This window comes from Arvicola amphibius, chromosome 4 (genome assembly GCF_903992535.2).
Source record: "Arvicola amphibius chromosome 4, mArvAmp1.2, whole genome shotgun sequence".
Taxonomy (NCBI): Eukaryota; Metazoa; Chordata; class Mammalia; order Rodentia; family Cricetidae; genus Arvicola; species Arvicola amphibius.
In genome coordinates, this window is record NC_052050.1 from 1,884,678 (window position 1) to 1,901,895 (window position 17,218).

The 17,218-nt window shown below is 56.2% G+C and overlaps 1 protein-coding gene across 6 annotated transcripts in view; it reads right to left on the reverse strand.

The window, feature by feature from the left end:
• Baiap2 (BAR/IMD domain containing adaptor protein 2) overlaps nt 1-17,218 on the reverse strand; it is a 65,976-nt gene that overhangs the window by 9,137 nt on the left and 39,621 nt on the right. For 4 of the 6 annotated variants that reach the window (XM_038325011.1, XM_038325015.1, XM_038325014.1 and 1 more), the window contains exons 4-10: nt 16,566-16,627; nt 15,895-15,966; nt 15,257-15,394; nt 3,839-3,991; nt 1,228-1,452; nt 859-1,060; nt 268-469 (exon numbers count right to left, since the gene is read on the reverse strand). In XM_038325011.1, the coding sequence (XP_038180939.1) occupies nt 268-469; nt 859-1,060; nt 1,228-1,452; nt 3,839-3,991; nt 15,257-15,394; nt 15,895-15,966; nt 16,566-16,627 (1,054 nt within the window). The remainder of the gene's footprint in view (nt 1-267; nt 470-858; nt 1,061-1,227; nt 1,453-3,838; nt 3,992-15,256; nt 15,395-15,894; nt 15,967-16,565; nt 16,628-17,218) is intronic. The other 2 variants (XM_038325016.1, XM_038325017.1) reach the window with 1 other exon arrangement.

Genomic DNA, 17,218 nt, shown 5'->3' on the forward strand with positions numbered 1-17,218 from the left:
ACATCCAGAAAACCGTGTCCTCTGCCAAAGAATGAGCAATCACAGGACACAGAGTAACGGGCAATAATGATGAGGTTGGTGGGGAAAGGCCGGGGTATGTGCCTGTGTGTTGTGCTTGTCTCTCCTGCTCAGGTTTCCCAGGAGGAGACCCTCTGACTTTGTCAGCACATCCGAGTGTCCCATGTGTCCCCCCCCCCCCGTTCCCCTCCCCCCTGCGTGCAGAGGTAGGCAGGCTTCTCAGCCGCACCCCCTGCGGGTGGTGCTCACATCTTGGTCTTCTCACTCTCGCCGTAGTGCCAGCCATCACGGGCCTCGGGCACGAGCAGCGTGATGAGGTCGCCCTCCTTGAAGCTCAGCAGAGTGCTGTTGTCTCCGGCAGCGTGGGAGAAAATGGCCTTGACCCGCATGCGGCCGTTACGTTCGAGGCCAGCTGCCATGGAGCTCGAACGTGGCAACGTCTTGTTCTCAGCTGCCGGGACAAAGGGTGTGTGCGTGAGAGGACTTCATGTCAGACGGAGCCGGGATACAAGCATTCACAACAGTCATGGACCAAACACAGGAACTGTCACGTGATCAACGGAAGCCCCCTCCACCCTCTAGCCCGTCTGCTGCGGAGTGGGCTCTGGTCTTCTCCCACCATGCCACACTCCCAATCAATACGCACTACATGCTCGCACATGCATAACATGCCCATGCACAGGTATTTGTAGACATGCACACAGGCATATGCACACACATGCCATGTAGAAACGCGTGTTCATATATATACCTACATACATACTCCCACAGTCATGCGCACGCGCACGCACACGCACTCACAAGCCTTGGTTTTTCAGCCTAGCACCCTTGGGCCCTTACTGGTCGCATAGCTGTTCTTCGGGGTCACGCTCTTGCGCACGGGGAGTGTGTTGGAATACGAGTCACTCAGCTTGCTTTGAGACTGCGGAGGAGACAGGGATTTGGGCTGGGCAGCCTTGCGGTCAGCCCAGGGGTTGTAGTCCTCGCTGTCCGGGCCTGCGACGCCATTCATGACAGGTACATTCTCCTGAGCAGACATCCGCTGGAGGAAGAGGCAGGGGCAGGGCGTCGCTGGGAGCCAGCTTGGGAGTACCCTGCACCCACCACAGGGGCCTGGGCTCAGCGCACTGGGCTTGCCCTTTAGAGAACACGCTGCCACCCCAGGCAAAGGGACCCACCCCCGTAAGCTTTTGAAGTCCCAGGACTCACCCCCACAAACGGGGCCAGCTCAGGTGGCACTGGCAAGGGTTTGGCTCCAGGAATGGGGTCTGAGATGACCAGGTTGGACTTGGAGGCTGACAGGGAACTAGGGAGGATAGAGCCGTTGCTGCTGGCTATCTGCTGCATCAGCTGGACGGCACGGTCTGGAATCTTGTTGGGGTCAGCACAGGCTTGCTGCCACAGAGGCAGCTTCTGAGCTAGCAACTCCTTGCCCTAGAGCGGAAGACACAGGACAGGAAGGGAGTCAGTTGCAGCCCGAGTTCCTGCAGCGGGGCACAGTCCAGAGGTGTCACTCAGAGCAGCACCACCTTGCATGCATGTAGCCTGTCCCAGCCCCAGTGCTGTCCTTCATCAGCGGTCCCTCAAAGGCCACCTGTAGGCCTTGCGTCTCGAGGGGGGGGTACCTGCTAAAGGGCCTGGCGAGCACTTATGTGCTAAGTCCCTGAGAGGACACCAGGCATGGAATCAGACCAAGGGAGGCCCTGCTCTGGAAGTGCCTCCTCGGGGGCCTGGAGGGAAAAAAAAAACCGGACGGGCTCACACAGCCAGCCCTAGGATAGGCAGCTCCTTTGTAGACAGGTGTGAGGGGGGTTAAAACTGGAGATGGGACGGACCTGCCCAGTCACGATCAGGCCAGGAGGGTGGGGATGTGCACAGGTGGCCCCTACCCGGAGACAGGCTTGGCATTTCTATCCAAGAGCTTGGCTTGCCCCTGGGGCACATGAAGTCCTATCTCAGGTACAGCCAACCCCGTGAGCGTACAGGATGCACAGAGGATGAGGGGGCATAGACACAACACTGGATTCTGCTTTGGGGTCTTGTGTCTACTTGAAGAAACTCAAAGGCTTGAATGGGCAGTGCGCTGTGCCTGGCATCTGGGAACAGGTGAGGCAGCCCCTGTCCCTGCTACCCATTAGGACAGGTGGGCCTCCAGGGCGGTAGTGCTGCAGACGGTCAAATACTTCCATCCTGAGATGGCCACACTGGCAGACCAGCATCAAGACTCCTGTTCAGAGCCTGTACACAGCCGTGTGGCCAGCTGCCCAGATAGGGAAGTTAGAATTCTTCTTCTGGACACAGCACAAAGTCTGGTCCCCACTAGAGGGCGCAGATGCCGCTGCCAGCCTTAAAGCTCTGTGCTGGCATCTGTACCCAGGCAGTTAAAACACCAGCAGCTCTGGGAGTGGGGAAGTGGGGATGAGGGCACAGGAGGGAAGGAGGCACAGACAGCGTGTCTCCCAGGACACAGGTGTAGTCCTGGCCTGGCTGTGTACCTGCCTCCAGCTGAACAGCCGAGGTTAAGAAGCAGCCGTTGGCTTTCCTTGGAGCCAAAGGCCCTGAGGACCAGAGCAGAGGTGGCAGGGTCATGCGTGGAAGGACACGTCAGTGTATAGTGCCAGTTTCTAGACCACCTTCCCTCACTGGGACAGGACCTGGGTCTCCGTGGTTGGCTGGGCTTGGTAATCACACTAAGCTCTTTGAATGTTCTTGAATGTTTCAGGGGACATAATCTGACCCCACAGATATAGTAAATGACGGGGTTCCACTTGCCCCAACATGTGTCCAGCAAGAGTCTATCACCTGAACCTTCCCTACCCCAGGGGGTTATGTCAGCCCTCTGAATGTCCTGGGCCTCTGAACTCTGACTCCCAGGCCCCGGCCACATAGTCACGGGCTGGGGGCAGCCCGTCCTGGAGGGGGCAGCTCCTCACAAGGACTTGCTTTGTTTAGCAAGACTGGGCTAGGTCTTGGAATGTGGCCCAGGAAGTGTGTGTGTTCTGATGGGATAGGCTGTAAGCAGGGAGAGGGAACATGGGGTGTCTAGGAGGGGCCCTCATTCGACTTAGTGGAAAGAGGTTGGTTTCTCAGGGGTTGTAAAGGAACCAGGAATGCCTGAATACAAGAACCTCACCAAAAGCCTAGTGCTAAATGGCACCAGAGAAAGTGGGGGCAAGGAGGGACTCTGAGGACACCCATGTAACCAGTCTGGGCTCAGAAGAGGCCACCTTGAGCAGTGAAGGGGAGGGACCAACAGCTGCCTAGGAGGTGCGGTGTGGGACGAGGGTGACCAGCTCCATGTGGGACGTGGCCGTCTATGGGACTATGGTGGCTGGCAGACATTAAGTCATGCAGGTCAGGATGTCAGGTGATGTGGTCCAACCTCAGAGGCAACCCAGGTGTTCAGATGAGCAGGTAACAACTAACACTTCCAGAAGCCAGGAGGGCGTGGGTCACTCCCTCTCAAGCTGCCGTCAGTCCAGCTAGACCTTGGCTGGAGCCAGGGGCGACTTCAGGAAGCCCTCAAACCTACCCCACTGCGAGTTCTCCTTAGCAGGCAGTAGGCTGCAGTCTCCCAAAATGCCCAGCCATTTCTAATGCAGGTCTTCAAAATGCCATGCCCTCTGACCCGGAAAGTCTCCCTCTAGAAGTCTGCTCCCCAGTCTGAGTGTACAAGGATGCTCGCCCCAGTTACAGACTTCTCTGGGAGCTCAGACGCTCATGAACACTGTCTAGGTCCATGACCAGCTCGTTCCCCCCTGCGAATGGAGCCAGTTGCACGGAGCAGGCAGAGACCATGCAGCCCACGGCATCAGCTCACCTTGGAGTGGTAAGCAGCGGAGTTCTTGGCCACAGCACATTGCTTTTCCACCAGGAAGCAGAACCTCCTGCGCTCCTCGGTGAGTGCTGTCTTGTAGCCGTCAGACACGTAGTTCTCCAGCTCGCCCTGCTTGTTGCTGATGGCGTCGATGTACTGGGGGCAGAGGGCACAGGCTGGTGAGCTGAAGGCAGATCCTGCTTGGCTCTAGTTATGCAATTATGCCTGCAGGCCACTTTCGGCATGCCTGCCCATGTGGCCCAGGATCTTGTCTCCTGTGGAGGACTCGGGCGACGGACCTCTGGGTTGATAAACACACAATGCAAATGCCTACGCATGCACGTGGAGCAGAAGATTGACACTGGTATCTTCCTCGATACCCCTGCTCACTGAAGCATGGTCTCTCATGGAACCTGGCACTCCCCAATTCTACTGGTTTAGCTTGCCCTGGGGACCCTTTCTCCACAAGTGCTGGGACTACAGATACATGCTGCCACGGTTACCTGGCATTTATGAGGGTGTTAGGGATCAGAGCTGTGGCCCTAAGCCAGGCAGTGGTGGTGTACGCCTTTAATCCCAGCACTCAGGAGGAAGAGGCACGCAGATCTCTGTGAATTCGAGGCCAGCCTGGTCTATAAGAGCTAGTTCCAGGACAGGCTCCAAAGTTACAGAGAAACCGTGTCTTGAAAAAACAAAAAACAAAAACTCACAACAAAAGGCGTAGGTAGTGCTGCCTGCCTGTATTCTCAACATTCCTGAAGGTATTCTGAGCCATATAGGGGGTCTGAGGCTCACCTAGATACCTGGGACCTTGTCATTCTTAGACCAGCCTATCCAAGAAAGTGCTCCTGCCGCTGAGCTGTTCACTTAATGACTAAAAAGCGGCTTCTATCAGTTATGTGTAGTTCACAATTTGAAAGAAAGTCTCAAAGTAGATACAAGCCATCTGCACCGAAAGAAAGTACTGGTTAAAGAGCCACACTGTAAGAAAGTCAGCCATAGGCAAAAAAAAAAAAAAAAAAAAAATTAGGAAAGCAGCTCTTTGAGAGAAAAGCTGTGGCAGCCAGTGTTAGAGCCCCAGGTCAGGGGCACATGTGGGTTGTTGCACGCACACACCGGGCCCAGTTTTCCTTGAGTCCTTCCTGAGACGGGGAAGGCACATGCACCAGTGGCAGGCCAGTCCAGGGCTTTGTCTCTGGAAGGAACACACCCACCCCTCGAACTTCTCTACTGGTCTTTCCAGGACAGCTGGCTGGAAGGGTGTGCACCCAAAGCCCTGTAGCAGGGCACGGAACTGTTAAACCCTACTGTGCTGATCGAACTGCCTGAAAGTCAAGGACAGGCCTATTCACACACAGGTATCAGCCGGAATTGCCCATTACAAAACGCCGAGACACCTCTCCAGTGCACACCCTGCACTGGCCCCACTAAGGCTGAACTTCAACCAGCCTGGAGCAGAGAGTTCGGCAGCCTTGCTGTCCAGGAGCAGCTGTAGAAGAAGCGCTTCCCGGCATGGCCATCTTCCAGCAGGGGGCAGGCCTGAGCTGCCAGGGTGCTCACAGCTGACTCACAGCCACCTCGGAGCTCTGACTCAGCGTGGGTGGGCGGCTGAGCCGTGGGCGACAGAGGGGGTTGGAGCAGGCTGTTCCCTTAGCATCTCCCCACACAGGGCTCAGCTGGAGGGACAGAAGAGGGGGAAGCCCAGCTGGGTGGGGGCTGGTCTTCACCGTGGCCACCTTACCAACTCTGCCTAACAGCCAGCATGAATCTCTCCAAAGTCAAGGCCTGCCACACCTTTGTCAACAAACCCACATAACTTGCTGCTTCCGCCCCTGCCACCCCACATTAAACTCCAGCCCTCTCGCCGGCAGGACCAGCCTGAGTGGGCCCTGAGAATAGGTCTTGGTCTTCTCAAGTAGCAGCAGGGCCCAGCCACCAGGTCTGCCGGGTGGGACTTTCTTTCCTTGTAAAGAGAGATCAGGATACCGGGTGACAGAGACTTTCCAGCCTGACAGTGGGTTGGTTCTGCTGCTATGATGGCGGGGCCATTACCTCCTTCCTCTCTCTCCTCCACAGCGCCAAGTACTTTTCCTCTGGTTATGCAACACGCGCCTACCAGGGCTTCCTGCTCCCTGAACCTCCCCTGCACTCCAGGGTCTTCAGGGAAGTAGGGGGTGGGGTATTCAGCCTTGTTGCCCCCAGAGGAGCTGTGCTGGGAGGGACTCCAGGGAGCCCTGGAGGAGGCTCAGCCTGGGTGCTAGCTCCTTCCTGAGCTTCGGGGAAGGCTGGGGAGATGAAGTCAGGCATGACCAGGGTCAGGGAGGAGGGGGCTGCTCTCCAGGAGGGCAAGGCCAGCACTGGCTTTCCTGGGTCCCACTCATTCTGCCCCAGCCCAGCAACCATCTGGGACTGGGGCACTCTGGCCTTCAGGGCTCAACTAGGCTGTGAATAGTTTCTAAGATCTGATCTCAGGCACAAGGGTATGGATACAGACAGGTGGACACGGACACACACACACACACGTATCACAGGCTCTCCGGCTTGGTGGCCAGCTCAGGAATGTCCAAGGTCCTTGAGGCTAGGGTGGATCCTTGGGCCACCGCCCCCGCCCTCCTCCGGAGCCTTCTCAAGGACAACAGCAGCCAGAAGGACTCGGCAGAGTCTAAGTTAGAGAGAGCTAGCTGAGGTTCTGGCTGGGAGGGAGAGAGCCTGGTGATAATCTGCCTCGTTTTGTTCTCCAGGGGACTTCAGAAAGAGGCTCCACTTGGAACTGTCACCTAGGACAGCAGTATAAATCAGGCCACAGCGCCCCCTGGGTCTCCCTGCCCCGAGAACAGCACCTTCCAAACTGAGGCCCAAAGCCAGCCCACCACTGGCAGTTTCTGGGTTTGTAGGCTGCGCACTACCTTCACACAGAGCGTTCGGCTCCCTGGGGTGCAGGGTACTGGTATGGGGCCCGGCCTCATTAGCAGGTCTGGCAGCCTGGCAGTTAGGAGGGCACATTGTCTTACTTTGAAGATTTTCACTTACTTATGTACCCCCAGGATTAAATGTAACCGCACAGGTCACGCCTGGGCACCTAGGGGTGGTTCCAGGAAAGGGGAGACACCGCCCCAGAACAGTACACTGAGGGACTATGAAGAATGCCCAGCTGGGAGGCAGGGAAGAGTCCTGGACCACACGCCCATCTGGGCTGACATCATCAGCTCCAGTCCGACCTGGGAGCGAAGGCATCGGGGCAGTAGCACGGCGAAGCCTGCCAGTGACAAGCGGCTGCCACTTCTGTCTAGGAATAACCACCGACCTCCCTGACCTCCTTTTCCAGGCCACTGCCCCCTCACAGACAGACCACAGTTTTACTAGGAAGATCCTGGAAATCTGGGCCAAGTGAAGTGTCCCTTTGCAGGGAAGACGGTAGAGGACAGGGGACAGGTGGTGGCTGCCCTTCAGGTCTCCGAGTCCCTCGACTGGTGCTATGGATGGGGCTCTCTGGTGTGGTGGAACGTCTACGTTCTCTGGGAAGCACAGAGGACAGAACACAACCCCAGCCTGCACTGCCAATGGCTTGGCATCGGGCCATTCAGAACGGCACTAAGCCTTGTCCCCGCAGTGGCCAGCTCCTGCTGTCCCCGCCCGCCCCACGCTGCCTCACAGCTCCTTGCTTAGCTGGGTGCTATGGAGACGGCACTATAGAAACGCCCAGCTGAAAGCATTTGAGACCCACAGAGAGCAGCTCCCACTTAGTCACCCGGCACAGCAGCCCTGCAATCCGAGAAGGCAGAGTGACTGGAAAGTATGTCTCCTCTGCTCCAGAGCCAGCCTGTGACTCAGAGGGGGGATGGATGTTCTAGAAAAATCTGAAATTGCTGTGGTTCACCCTAACCCACTGACCACAGAGGCTTTCCCACAACTGTCGAACCCCTGGACTGCCCAAGGTCCCCTACAGCCTGTGAGGAGATCGTGAGGCTTGCACTGTTACACTGGGGGCCAGGACTCCCAAGGAGACAACACAGAACCCCCAGGCTGTGCTGGGGAGGAGGGAGCAGCAAGAAGCTGACACTCCATGTTGTCTGAAGGAACTGGAGAACCGAAGCCAAGGAAAGGCCTCCCCGGTTCAAAGGGCCTGGCACTCAGGGCAGTGCACGGAGCCAGCAGATTCTGACCATGGGTGGACAGGGTTGGGGCTACTGTATGGTGGACTAGCTATTCTAACGGCTTCTAGCATATTAACTTTTGGGGGCATTGTAGTCACTGCCATGGACTAAAATGTTCCCAAAAGTTAATGTATTAGAAACTCAGTCTTCAAAACTGCCTGTCAATGGAGCCAGGTGGTATGGGCCAAGGCTGTCCCTGGGATACCCCGAGGGATGGGTGTGGGTATGGGGTAGTCCCCAGGACCTGGCAGCAGTCCCCACCTGACCGTGTGATGCTACAGGGTGAGGCCGCACTGGGTGCCAGGCCTGCACGTCCCCGCTGTCTGCCGGAGCGAGGGCACACTGCCTGTGCCACATCAGGCTCCGGCGGGCCAGCCTCTGCTATTGTACTCTGAAGATCTCTGCTGCGGTTATTTTCTCTTTACTTTGTTAATTATACAGCCCTTTAAATAGAATGGACTGCTCCCTTCTCTCAGGCCCCTGGCATAGACAAACCCCACAAAGGGAGGCGAGTGAGAGGTCCGGAGGTGTCGAGCCACCAAAGTGGCCCTGTGTCACGGTGAATAAATCCACACCTAGACCCAGGGATCCCTGTGGGAGTACTGTGGACACCCCACCCCACCCCTAAGGCAGGTACCCACCCAGGACATTGACCACTTCCCCCTTTTTACACAGCTAGCCTGTACCTGCTTACCTCCCTGCGTCATCTCAGGGAGGACCAAGGACACTGGCCTGGACAGGGAGCCTGGCATGCTCTCTACCAACAGGAGGACCCTGTACTGACAGGGTCGGGTGGAGGAGACCTTCCAGGGCCTTCCCCAGGGTCAGATCCATCTCAGTGTCTTGGATGGGGTCAGGCCTACCCACAGCCAGTGCTTCTCTCTGGGCTCTTACATGGGTCTCTGGGGCTTCAGCACGAAGCTGCATCTCCCTCAGTACTCAGGAGGCACAAGGGTGTAAGGAAACACACCACCCCCCAGCCCAAGCCTAGCACACACCGGCAGGCAGCACACCGGCAGGCTCTGCCCTATGTGTCTCCTAATCCCCGTTTCCCCACACACTCTATTCGGAAGGGTGAGGGCCATCTGAGGGACAGGATGGCAGGGTCACCCAGCAGGAAGAGCAAAGGCCGTGCTACACTCTCAGAGGCTGTCATTTGTAGACAGCTTCCTACCTGTGCCTGTCTTGTTCTAACAAGAGCTAGGTTGGGGGAGGAGTCAAATGGGGCAAAACCAGAAGGAATCAAGGCCTGAACATCAGCACACCCAGCTCAGCCAGGGTGCTAGGAAAGGGTGCCCGTGAGGAACGTGTGGAAAGAGAGTCCCCGGATGCCGGCTGGGTGGGTCACACTATCGAGTTAATGGAGGCTTTGCGGCCACTGGGCCAGCATGGCCCTCACCTCCACCTCATCCCTGCGGGAGGAGATACTGGCCAGGTAAAAGAGAGCCAGGCACCTCTCATATTCTAGGGCTTCTCTCCCCTATCACCTCAAGGGGGCTGAGTCACCCCCCAGTTTCTGAGATGGTCACTGTACCCCTTTCCTACCTCACATGTGCTTCCCGATGCGTGGTGGCAACCCTACGGTGACGGAATGTGTTGGAGGGAAGGGCTGCACCAGGGCAGTCCCTCAGGCCATGAGCGAGGGCTCTCAGAACTTCCCCTTTTCTTGTAAAACTACCCGTCCCAGTTAGTGCCCCAAATGCTTCTGAGCTCCCATTCTCTGACCTATAATTAAAATTAGTTTTCTCTGGCGCTCTCGGCATGCAAGCTCAGTTCTGAGCAGTTCTCACCTGCAGACCCGAACAGTGCTGCTGTAAGCGCCATCCTCCGTGCCAGAGTCTGGCCACCTCACACCTCCCTAGCCCCAGTTCTGTCCCCTACAACACCCGTGTTCAGTGACCACCCTTCTGGTATGGTCCAGCCTCGCCCGACCGAGGCTATGAGAGAGGTCAGCACAGGGTGGGGCTGCGTGCCAGGCCAGAACTCCTGAAGGCTTGGGTCTGTCACTGTGAATTCCAGAGGCTCAGCAGCCTCGGGCTTGCCTGTGAGTTCCTGTTCCCAAGAACTCCAAGAACCCCGCATATACAGTCGGGCCGTGTTTAACTGTGTCCCAGGCGCCAACCACACAAGGGACCCTACTGGTAGATCGGTGGAACCGGGTCTTGGGACATTCTGCTCACTTCTCAGGGACAGGGAAGGGAATCATGCTCAACAAGCACAAGCTAAGGCCAGCGACGTGCATACCAAGACCAGGGCTGCTGGGACCAAGGCAGCCAAATACATGCACCCCTTCTCCAGCGGTGGCTGTTGTTAGGCCCCCCGCTTTGGTAAGGCTCACAGATCTGGGCCTCTGTGCCTGTCCCAGGATGTTTTCCACACAGATGTCCACACTAGCCTACATTTGACTTTCTGAACCCTAGGCTTACCATGGTCTGACCCTGCTTGGCTCTGGCCAAGCCAGTGAGGGGCATACAGAGTGGAGAAACCTCAGACAAACAAGAGGGCATGTCAAGGGAGCAGGGAAGCCCTTCCCAGGCTGGAGCAACAGGTGGGCCTGGTCAGGGCCTCTGTTTCTATGTCTCTTGTGGTCTCAAGCCACACTCAGGCCATCCCAGAGCGTGGGGTCAAGTCCCACTTCCCAGTTAGCTTACGAAGCAGTTCCAGGAGCCCTAGAAGACTAGAATCCTGCCCTCACCCAAGGGCAGAACATGGCGCCTCTGCTAATGTTGCTAGCCATCTAGAGGCCCAGTGGACATAACATTACAGGAGTCAGCAAAGACCTCTGAGCCCCCAGCTGACTAGGACTCAGCTACTAGACCCACCTGTGGGCCATCTTGGGAGGAGTTTAAAAAAAAAAAAAAAAAAAAAACAGGAAACCATGGGAGGCAAAGGATATTTCTCTAGCAACCAACACCTGGCCAAAGTCTTTAGCTCCACAACAACCCTTGTGAGGTGAGGTCGACCTGGAGTGATGGGGCCACCGTGGAGGACCTAGACCTGGCAGAGGAGTGGGGCTCAGCTCAGCTCACATGCTCAAATATTTCCTTCCCTTGAAGGGGAAGATGCTCCCATGCTGAAGAGCCTCAAGTTCCTACTTAGCTGCCGGCAGCCACGCCCTATGCATAGGTCAGATGGGACCCCTGGCCATTTGCAAAGCACTGGGAGTCTGTAGGACCTGCACCTGGGGCAAGGGTTCTCGAGTAGCCTGATTGACTATAGCAAGGCTGACAGGATACTCCAATATGGCAGTCAGTGTACCTTCACTGAACTCAGAAGAACCAGGGCAGCCATACACGGAACATTCTCTGCCCTCAAAGGTATGAGGTGAGAGATGCTTGGGCATCAGGAACACTGTCTCTTGCTAATCTCAGGAAAACAGTCAGGGCTGGTGGTAGCACAGCCTGCACACAGCTGGATGAGGCAGACGAATTCAAGCTCATAGACCTGTCTGAGTTGCAGAGTGAATTGAAGGGTAGGCGAGTTAGGCAAGCCCCCCCCCCCAAAAAAAAAAAACCAACTTCTCTATAGATCCAGGTGTATAGACAGATACGGCTTAGAGGCAGAGCACTTGCCTAGCATATATAAGGCCCTGGATTCAATCTCTAATACCCTACCCCCACCCCACCATAGCCTGCCAGCAACAGCAACAGCAACAATTAAAGTAAATCCAACTGACACAGCCAGGTAAGTACAGGCCATTCACTGAGGGACCAGAGAAATACAGGGCGTGCACACTGGAGCCAAGAGGCAGCCGAGTAAGAGCCCTGGGACTTGGGCAGAGAAGGGCCTGGCAGAACACTATGCAACCACACTCTGGGACAGGCCAAAGGGAGCTTTGGATAAGGCTGAAACTAGAAAGAAGTTGGCATGAGACACTTCAAGAGAGAAGGCTAGGAGGCACCCAAGCCTAGGGTGCTATCATGGCCACAGCACCTGCTTGCAGTGGACTCACTGGGAGGTCACCCTTCCGGTCACCTGAAGCCCAGAGCCATGCTCTCTCACTGTTTCAGGAAACTGAGGTTGGGCAGGAAGTCACTGTCCTTCTCCAGTGCACCAGCATTGGCTCTGACCTCTGAGGACACCCTACTGAAGGGGCAGGAACACCTCGTCCTGTCACAGCTAAGCTGGTGTACTCAGACACAGGAGCCTGAGGGGTAGGCATCTGAGTCTGGGGTTACACACGTTTACCAGGAGACACGTTCATATAATCAGGATGACCTCCCACGGCAGCTGCAGTTCCAGGGAAACATGCTGGGTACCTACAGCATCCTCACAGGTAGCAGGAGCCGTGATTCATGTGTGTGATCAACAGTATGGAAACCATGGACGGCCTTGAGATCTGTGCAGAAAGTCAGGCACAAAGTCACATGGGACTAGGAAGCGAAAGACCTCACCTTGCTCAAAACCACGAAGCCCATAAGAGCTGAAGCAGGGCAAGATAGCCAAGTCTCTTCCACACCTAGCCTCTGTCAGGACAAACCAGGACTCACTGGGGAGGTGGCCACTACAGCCCCATGGGAAGCAGGCACCCAGAAAGTCCTAGGCAGCCCCTGAGGGCCGAAGTATACAGTAGGCAGCAGGCATTTCTACTTGCGAGAAAAGGCCTTGCCGGTGCCATACAGAAGTCCAGAGCCACAGCCACAGGCAGCTGAGGGGAACAAGCTCTACCCCTGGCTCTGTGACCAACAGCAGAGACTGGACTGAGTGTTTCTCGAGATGGTTGACATTATGGGGGTGAGGAAGGGGCAGGCCTGAGAGAGAAAGGGGGGAGATGAGCCCTCTGAGCCACACCTGAATAAGATGGAAACAGCCTGCAGCTCGGGCCTTCACACCTGGCCCTGCCCTTCCCTGAGTCTCTGTGCCCTCAGCAGGGTCCCCCAGTCACATGGCGGCCTTGGATGGAAACTAACAGTGACTAGGGCTGAGAAGAAAAGGGACCGGCCACCCTTGTCGAGGCAAGCCACTCAACCGTGGACAGAACAACACTGACTTGGCCATGAGAGAGTGGCGGATTCGTGCTCAACATGGACAGACCTTGAAAACAAGCTTGGTGCAAGAAGCCAGACTCAAAGTCACACGGTGTGACTCAGTGGCAGCTGATGTCTAGAACACGGAGATCTACAGAGACAGAAAGCAGGTAGGTGCTCTCGAGTGGGGAGAGTAGGTGATGGGTGGGGGTGGGGGCGGATGGGGGTGGATGCTGCTGGCTATGGGCTTCTTTTTAGGTTGGTAAACTGCTGCAGATCGGTGCGACGGTTGTGCAGTTCTACCGATCTACTAAGGCACGGTGTACTGTAGGTTTCACGTGTGTTCTATAGTGTTTAGTGTCTAAATAAGGCTGTCACCAGGGGAGAAACAAGATGAGCCCATCATCGGGCTGCTAAACTGGTGCCTCGAAGGCTCCTTCTAGGTTGTGTGCTTACACATGGAAAGCCCTCCTGTATGGTCCATGCTTGTACTGAGGAGCCATCCCACCTGCACAGCCCACATCTGTGCAGCCCACACCAGCACTGAAGAGCCCGCTCCCCTCTCAGGCACAGGGTGATGTCTGCTGGCCATCTGAGAGTAAATTGACAAAAGGCACCAACAGCTGGACACTGATAAATCCTGCAGCTCACCTGAGGCGCTGTCCACAAACAGCATTCCCTGTGTGACAGCCTCAGCCTGAACATGTCCTTGGAGGCAGCCATGGGTCACAGATGGTCATTAAAAATACTAACGTAAGCTGGGCAGTAGTGGTGCATCCCTTTATCCCTGCACTCGGGATAAAGCACAGAGGCAGGTGGATCTCTGTGAGTTCAAGACCAGCCTGGTCTACAGAGTGAGTTCCAGGACAGCCAGGGCTACAAAGAGAAACTCTGTCTCAAAAAACAAACAAACAAAAAACAAAACACTAAAGTAGGCTGGGAGCCGTACTAGGTTGATAAAGCGTTTGCCTTGCAAGTATGAAGACCTGAGTGTGGGCCCCAAAACCCACATTAAAAAACACACGAACAAACCTAGGTCTATACTTGTAGTCCCAGCACTGGGGAGCAGAGACAGGTGGATCCCTGGGTTCGCTGGTCAGTCAGCCTAACCTCCTTGACAAGCTTCAAGTCAGCCAGACTCTCAGAAAGGAGGAGGAGAGAGTCTAAGGAGGAATGACCTAAGGTTGTCCTCTGGCCTCTGCACACACATGCACACATATATGAATGTGTGCCTGTATATACACGAACCTTCACGCACACAAACATGTATACAGATAATCAAAACAAAGACCCGGGACTCAGGAAAATGTGCCTGAAGAGGAAGGCATCCTGTTGCAAAAGCTGTACGTGTGAGATAGCAGCAGCAGGTTGCAGGGACCGTAAGCTTCCTGCTATGGCAACCCCTTCCCATGAAGAGTGCCATCCAGGCCTGTGAAATCCCCCATCAGGAGTGCATGTGCTTAGAGACAACTCTCCTAGGCTACCTTGGAGCCGCTGACTTTCTTAGCTACACCATGATCAAGGAAGGGCAGCTTGGCATCCTCAGCCCTCCCCACTCCCCTGGGCCCAGGGGAGATGCCAGGGGCACTATGGGCGCAAGAGGAGCATCACATGTCTTGGGCAGGAATGCACCTGGGTGGTGGGTGCTGTCTGATGCTACAGGTAAGAGTGGGGACCCCAAGCCTTGGAGCACACCTTGTTCCCTCCAGGCCCTGGGTGTCCTGGTACACCTTTTTATCTGTGCAGCTAGGCCTGCAAGAGTAGGTGCGGGGTTTCTTGGCCTGCTCAGTCTCAGGACACAGTCCTGGATTCTGACGTAAGTGTCAGTCTGGCCACAATATCCTACACTTGATCAGCACACAGCACCTGCTGCGCACCGGTGGAGGGGCAGAGAAAATGGTCGTGAATCCGGCCCTGGGAAGCCTCCGGGGCCATCTGCCTCAGATGACCTTGACTGACCAGCCTGGAGTTGGTGATCACAGATCGGTTAGAAAAGCAGTCTGGGGTCTGGCTCCTGGGCAGGAATCCAGAGGGTCAAAGGGAGGGTTAGCCTGAGCCTCTGCATGGTAGCTGAGAACCTTCCCAGCATCTCTGCCGAGTTAACCACCCCACCAGCTCAAGGACTTAGGCTGTCACTCCAGAAATCCAGCCCTGCCATGCCATAGCTGGGGGCTTCTCCCTCCCTCGACAGACACCCAAGTGAGCTCATGGGCGGATGGGGAAGCTCTTCCTTGCCAAGAAAGGGGCACAGCTGCTGCCTGGGGTTTTACGCGCCCATGTGCAGGCAGCTGCCGCCCTACCTGCAACTCCTTGTCCGAGTACTTCTGAGGGTTCTTGCTCCCTTGGCTCTTCTTGCGGAGCTTCTTCAGCTCGGCCTGACACTTGTCCAGGGCGTCGCCTTTGCTCCTCTGTTCCGTCTGGTACTTCTTCAGTGCAGCCTGGGGAGCCACGGCACAACCATGGACACCTGTGAGTGCTGCAGACGGCTCGATGCCCCCTCCTCAGTCCTCCCCGCTCCCTAGCCACAGCAGGTTCCCGCTGGCCAGAGTGAGGCACTGGCCACAGCTGCAGGCCTCCTCATCATCTTCCTCTGGCAGATCCCTAACCTCCAAGACCAAAATCAGACCTGGAAGCAGCCTGCCCTCATCCCCTGGCCCTAACAGTAGGTGCAAGGCCAAAAACTTAGGTCGTGGGAACTGCAGCAGCCTGGGCTGAGGGGCAAGGCCAGTGAGACACAGACAAGGCACTCAGTAGGTCCTACGGTACAAGCCAAGTCACTGGCTTATGATGAGAGGCTGAGAGGCAGGGGAGCTGCACACGGCTCTTCTCTAGGCCACTAGGGTGGGAGTCCAGCTAGGAGACAGATCTCCAGGAGAGGCAGAAGCAGGGGCAGGCCTGGCAATGGCGGCCCAGCAGGCACGGCGCAGGCTGTACTTACACTCAGGTACCTGGAGTCCAGCTCTACCTTCTGTTCCAGCTGTGTGAGCAGCTCATTGTGGAAAGACTTCAGCTGGAGGCAGGGAGGAAACACACTGTTAGGCAGCTGTGAGACATGTCGCAGGCAACGGGAGCAGAGCCAGCCTGGACACGGTACCAGGCAAGGAGAGCCCTCCAGGGCTACGCAGGCCCCAAGGAGCCAGGAGGCTCCTAAGGCTGAGGATGGGACAGAAGTCTTTCAAGCCTGGACACCCCATTTCCACCACCCTCCTTCTGACGTTCAGGTAAGGGCTGAAGGAACTGAACCTGAATCAAGAAAAAAACTTTGACTTTGACACCCATGAACAGCAAGAACGGGGACCTGGCGAGGGCTAACATCAAGGCACTAGCGACCCTTCCATGGCTGACTTATCACAGGTCCCGGTGGCCAACCGAGCATGAGGCCCTGGTTTCCTTTCTTTTCCTGGGAGCCTGAGACACAGTCATCTTCCTGGAAGTTCACTGTAACTCGTGTGACCTGTGTTCCTGTCTCTGAGTGTTGACCGCACGGCTACGGGAGTCCCGGTAGACACACAGATAAAGCACATGGCCGTTCCTCTTCAGCTGACACCCAACTGCTCAGCCATGTCTGCTCCTTGAACCCAAGGTGGAGGTCCCAGAGGCCACACTCACCGTCTCTTCAAGCTGGTTCTGGATCTGCCGGTGGACTTCGGCCATCTGGAAGAGGACGTCCCCTGGAGGAAAGAAAGTGGGTTAGATATTCCCAATCACTGAGCCTACACCAGGACTAAACAATGGACACCACAGAAGGTCCGTGACTCTAGACACGGGAGCTTCTGGGAAAGAAAGCCCGGTGGGAGGGGAAGAAGAATCAGGAGTCTAAAATGAGGGGTTAGAGTCTGAGTTAATCGTGCCTGGCATCCTTGTGGGCAGCTCAGGTGTCCACATGGAAGCACACGCGTAGGGCAGGAACACGTGGCAGGAGGCCCTGTGCAGACAGGCTTTTACCCGCGTGCAGCGGGAATGGCACCTACACAGACCTCACACCAACCAGTCCGGTGTACTGAGCCATATGTCAGGGCAGACACATTTCCTGTGCAAGGCACAGGAAACCACCCTCTCTGACCCAAGGCCTCACTGCCAGTTTGCATGAGAAAGGCATTCTGGGCCCTGGGTCCTCAGCTGGCACTAGTCCCAGGAGGACAAAGTGGTCTTGGAGCCACTTGCCCCGGCAGAATGTGTCCTCTTGACCCGTGGTGTCAGCCGAGCTGGTGGACTGGTGCTGTGGACCGGCTTAGCAGGGGCCTAGGCTCACATCACGTGCC